Below are 5256 nucleotides of genomic sequence, written 5' to 3' on the forward strand. Positions count from 1 at the left end.
GCTGCAGCTGATCCCAGAGCAGCGGTTCTCCACAGTGACGTCAGCAGCCCATAAAACCAGCCCCGCTCTCAGCTGGGCCCATTAGCCCACCAGTCCACATCCCCTAGACGACCTCACGGAATCGCTCATGCAGGGAAGAAAAGTACCGTCCACAGTGATCATGACGCAGTTTTAGGAAAGTTTTTTTTTCACAGAAAACGGAAATTTACGTCCAGGACGTTTTCTTTTACCGAGTCATTTTCAATCTTCCGACTTTTCTTTTTCTGCACACGGGTGTGATGCCCGCCGGGATGTTCAGCATAGACAGTATCCTCTCTGGACGGCCAAACTGCAAGGAGCCGCTGCTGCTGCACCGTAGTGGCCCGGTGGTGCTGTCCGCCGGCCTCACGGACTCTATCTACACCGATTACAGCGGACTGTACTCGGCCACATGCGGGCCTTCTCCCCCCGGGGTTCAGTCTGTAAACGGGACCAGGATAGGATATAACGGCTACTATTACGGACAACTGCACGTCCAAGGCGCTGGAGGAGGGCCACCGTGCTGCGGCTCAGTGCCCGGCCTTAGCCCGCAGCAGTGCCCCTGCATCCCAGCAGGTAGGACTGAATATGTTAGAAAGTTTCCGATTTAGGCGTGAAACTGCTCAGATAAGGACTTTCAGTGTTTCAAATGAAAGGTCGTCTGTTTTTCCAAATATGTCTAACAGAAACTAAGAGGAATGAGAAGTTGTCGGATATTTATGCAGACAGCAGAGCACATACTTTAATTCCAGAACAGTTTATTTGGAGGACGTCTGAAATATTATTTCTAGTCCTGTGTAATCGATGCGCCGCCACCTTAAATTAGACATGAACTTTATCAAAACCTCGTCAATACTCGCGGCCTGACGTCAGATGCGTGTGATGTCTTCATCGTTTGATGACCCCAGTGTTGTTGTACAGCATGTACACAGGATATATGATAGTGTTGTTTTACGACTGAATTGAACAAAGGTGAACTGTTTAAACAAAAGACTCTTTTAGACCGGAGCTTTATGCATGATAGTACATGCACACTTTGGTATTTTACGTCTGAACTAAAATCTCCAGGTTTATAAAAAACAACAAAATTTCAGCTGTAATTTGAAGTACAAGCCAGAGTTTCCAATTAACCACATTAATTAACTCACCCATGTGTGCTGCCTTGCAGGCTACGACAACCCGGGCTCGGTGCTGATCTCTCCAGTGCCCCACCAGATGATGTCCTACATGAACATGGGCAGCCTGTCGCGGACTGAGCTGCAGCTCCTCAACCAGCTGCACTGCCGCAGAAAACGGAGGCACCGCACCATCTTCACCGACGAGCAGCTAGAGGCGCTGGAGGGCCTCTTCCAAGAGACCAAGTACCCGGACGTTGGCACCCGGGAGCAGCTGGCCCGCAAGGTCCACCTCCGGGAGGAGAAAGTGGAGGTAAGATTGGTTTTGTGTCGTTGTACAGTTTAGCCAGATTTTCCGCACCACGCCTTGCTTCAGATTTAAAGCATTCAACAAGCTTCTTATTGTTATTCGTCTTATTATTATTATTATTATTATACTTCCTATACTGTAAGTGAGTACTGTTTCATATAGGCGACTTCAGAAACAGATAGGCTACATGAAAGTAACACAGCGCAGTTTTTTACGGCAATTGCAGTTTGAATTCAGTTTCAAAGCTCCTGGTGCTAACAGAAGTGTATTTCGCCGGGCTCTGGCTTTTTGGTGTGGATTGAAAAGGAGCCTGGCTTATAAAACATGTGGAAAACAGCTGAAACTAAGAAAATTAGAACAATCGACAGAGTATTTTAGGAGATAAATAGGCGTGCCTCTGCCAGCTGCTCTGTATTAACTGGAGAGCGAGCTGAATTTAAGCGTATTCAGTCGGGTTCCTGATACACACATTAAATCAGCGTATCTGTTTGGTACACGGAGAAAAGAAGTTATAAAAAGACACTAAAATAAAACAGGAAATGCAGCAGGCTACTGAACATCGAGAAAACGGCCAGAAACCAAAACACGAGGTGTTCGTAACGTGTATGAAGACACATGCGACGAGAGGAGCGCGTTTACCGTCAGCACCGTCGCCATAACAGACTTACGTCGCTTGTTACTTAATAAATAACTTCCACAACTGTGGAGGCCTAATGACCAAAAGCCTTGGTAAGTCCTCAGGTTGCAGACGATCCGTAGTGCGTTTGTCACGTTGCAGGTGCAATCAGACTCATGGGATTTATTAATTGCGAAGTGGAAGCAGGAAAGCCAGGGCTCAAATAGGCCGCCGGCTGATGACTACAGTCTCGCTCTATCCAGGACTAAAATAAAACAGCCCTTTATTAGGAGCAGAAGTTGAAACTTAAAACTGTGCTTTCTTATCATGTAGGTTTGGTTCAAAAACAGACGCGCGAAGTGGAGGAGGCAGAAAAGGTCTTCATCAGAGGAATCAGAAAACTCTCAGAAATGGAACAAACCCACGAAAACGTCCACGGAGAAACCCGAGGAGAGTAAAAGCGAGGTGGACTCGGACAGCTGATAATAAAAGCCACCTAAACACGGCCACAGGTGTGTGTGTAGCCAACATTTAGTGGAAAGTGATGTGGACTCTACTACATGCTGGTGGTGTGATCAAAAGTGTTGCCATGTTGCACAGTTGTAAATACCGACATTTTATGATTGATTCTGTGCCCGCTATTTATATTTAATTTAAGTTTGTTTATTTTGTCTTTTTCTTCTTTGGCGTTGCGCACGCCAAGGGGCGTGACGGTCGGTGGATAGACGGACATATCTGAATATATTTTAATGTCATCTGTGTCATTTTTTATGGATAATGAATGTTGTACATTACATGTTTTTCCCGTGTAACAATGTTCGTTACGCTCAGCCAGCCGCAAGGGAAGCGTGGAGTCTGAGGCTGTGAGCAAGGTCACCGCAGAGCTTTTGTGAGGAATATGTGGATTTGTTTCAGTGTCATGTTATTTTACAAAAATGAGAAAACCTACATAAAAAGACTATAACATTAAAATATAAACCAAACATCGTCAACGCGGTGTCCGATTTCGTTATTTCTTCGAGGTGGATGTGAGAGTGAAAGAATATAAGTGAAAGAATAAATACAATTCCCGTTTTGCTGTCAGGTCAGATGTGTGAGAAATCATGACGTTTCAGGATAGCAGTCAAATATTCAACAGCACTTTGTTTATTATCAGTTTACTGAGAGTAATCTTCTCCAAAAAGCTGCCGGGCTTCTCATCTCTTACTCCCAGCTTTTTCCAAAAAGTTACATTTAATCACGATTCATCAGAATATTGTTTTTGAATGACAAGAAGCATTCATGTTGACAAATACAATTTAATGCATCTTAACTGGATATTATTTCCAAAATAAATCAATACAAATAAATTCGTTGAGGTATATTTTATGTGTGAACGCCACCTGAAATATAGCCTGAGTGTAACCTACAGGCAGCCAATTGTCGCAGAGCAAACGGACTCACATAGTCGGCCTACTAACTGTTCTCTTCATGTTACTCAGCTAAACTGCTCTCCCACAAGAAACCCAGTGTTCATTTATTGCCACTCATCTCTGACTCTGATTTCCATTCGTACAATTTCAACAGTGTGAAAAATGCCAGTATTCTTGTGGTTAATAAAATACCTTTAAACGAGTAGTTTAAGATTAATTCATGCTTTCAAATGTTCAAACACAAATCAAATTAAATCCCATATTAGGATTTAGTGCGTGTTTTCCCGTTTCTCAAAAGACCTCACACAACCCCTGTCAGCGTTAAGAACCATCAGCTTTACTGAAGCTGACTCCACTTTCTCAGGTTTTAATGCCAAAACAAAGGAAACCATTTCAGCATTTCCTCCAGTTTATCATTTTTCTTAGCTTGAACTCAGAGGCTCAAAGTCACAATCCTGCAGTTCTCCTCAACTTTTCCCACAGTCTGGTGCAGATTTCCAAACAAACGGAAGTTTGTGTTTTATCCGTCGGTGCCAGCTGTATTGAACAGCAGGCGCATGTGTGAATGTTGCCTGGTTTGGCATGGGCTCCATCATTAAAAGCAGCGCTTCAGCCAATATATGTCTGTGCGTTAAAATGTTCTGATGGTCAAATTCTAGTCTCAGCTTCTGTGGTGGTCTAAAAAAGGAAAATGCTTCACAAAACAGTAGCTGCAAATAAATGAATGAATTCGATCCCAGGTGTTGTAGCTGCTGATTATATAGCTAACTGATTTTTTCCACTTCAGCAAATGTTGGAAACAATGCTGAACTATGGAACCATTCTTGTTCTTGTTAAGTTAGTTTGATCAGATATTTCCGAATCTAAAGCACAATTCGATACAGTTTATTCCAGCAATGATCGGCAATACAACTGTTATTGTTTTGTTAACCCTTCAGACTTTCCCCAACGGGAATGAAGCCTAAACAACAGAGCCGTACCTGAAACAGTCTATTAATGAATGGCTACTTTAACGCCTGAGTTTTCTGTCTGTACTTTTGTTTTGTTTTACACTCATTTTAAGGTTTGCGCAGCTTTGAGTATCTTCCAAGGAAATGGTCTTGAAACCCTGTGGGCCTGTTGGTCATAAAATAACACTCATATGAGTTCTAAGACTGAATGATTTCATCTCCCAAATGCATTTTGTCATTCCTCCTACACACATGCTTACTAATAAGAAATTCAGACGACAGGTGTAAATATTAATATCCATTTATCCATCCATTATCTAGACTGCTTTTTCCTATGAATGGTCATATCAACATACACAACAACATATGTTAATAATAAATAAAAAAATAAAATAATGAGTAGTGATAAGGAACAAATGTTAGTTACACCATACAAATCCTTTTGCCATAGTGTAGACCATATAGATCTTTATTTATTTATTTGTAAAAAAGATCTCATGCTAAATCTCAAATGCATGATTGTTTAAGGTAAAAAATGCAATTACCTAGATATTTTTTTACCACTATTTAATATGTTTATACTCAGAAATGTGTTGAAAAAGATCATTACAATTTTATTATCAGCACCATCAGGCATAATGTTAATACTGGTAGTAGAAAAGTCACTTCTTAACTTGTGTTATGCAAATTTAGCCATAATGTGAATTACACTATGACGATGATGACAAGAAAAGTGTGAGCTGCATTTGTAACTGCTGTTTCAGTGCATTTGGTCTTGATTATGAGTGATGTTTGGTACCACGGCGAGGCAAATGTGTACAGCCTCATTGTGAGC

The 5256-nt window shown here is 41.8% G+C and overlaps 1 protein-coding gene across 1 annotated transcript; it reads left to right on the top strand.

Annotated features, from left to right (window-relative positions):
- The first annotated feature begins 278 nt into the window (after positions 1–278).
- On the top strand, positions 279–2692 carry gsc (goosecoid). Its single transcript, XM_026307699.1, has 3 exons — positions 279–594; positions 1187–1446; positions 2393–2692. Exons 1-3 carry the CDS (start codon positions 279–281, stop codon positions 2540–2542), a joined length of 726 nt encoding a protein of 241 aa, XP_026163484.1. The 3' UTR covers positions 2543–2692.
- Positions 2693–5256: the final 2564 nt, after the last annotated feature.

The sequence above is a fragment of the Mastacembelus armatus genome, chromosome 22 (genome assembly GCF_900324485.2).
Source record: "Mastacembelus armatus chromosome 22, fMasArm1.2, whole genome shotgun sequence".
Taxonomy (NCBI): Eukaryota; Metazoa; Chordata; class Actinopteri; order Synbranchiformes; family Mastacembelidae; genus Mastacembelus; species Mastacembelus armatus.

Excerpts from the sequence above, each read along its gene's own strand:
- gsc (XM_026307699.1), top strand. The coding sequence starts at position 279 with ATGCCCGCCGGGATGTTCAGCATAGACAGTATCCTCTCTGGACGGCCA. Across the intron at positions 595-1,186 it reads GTGCCCCTGCATCCCAGCAG|GCTACGACAACCCGGGCTCG; the intron begins GTAGGACTGAAT and ends GCTGCCTTGCAG. Across the intron at positions 1,447-2,392 it reads TCCGGGAGGAGAAAGTGGAG|GTTTGGTTCAAAAACAGACG; the intron begins GTAAGATTGGTT and ends CTTATCATGTAG.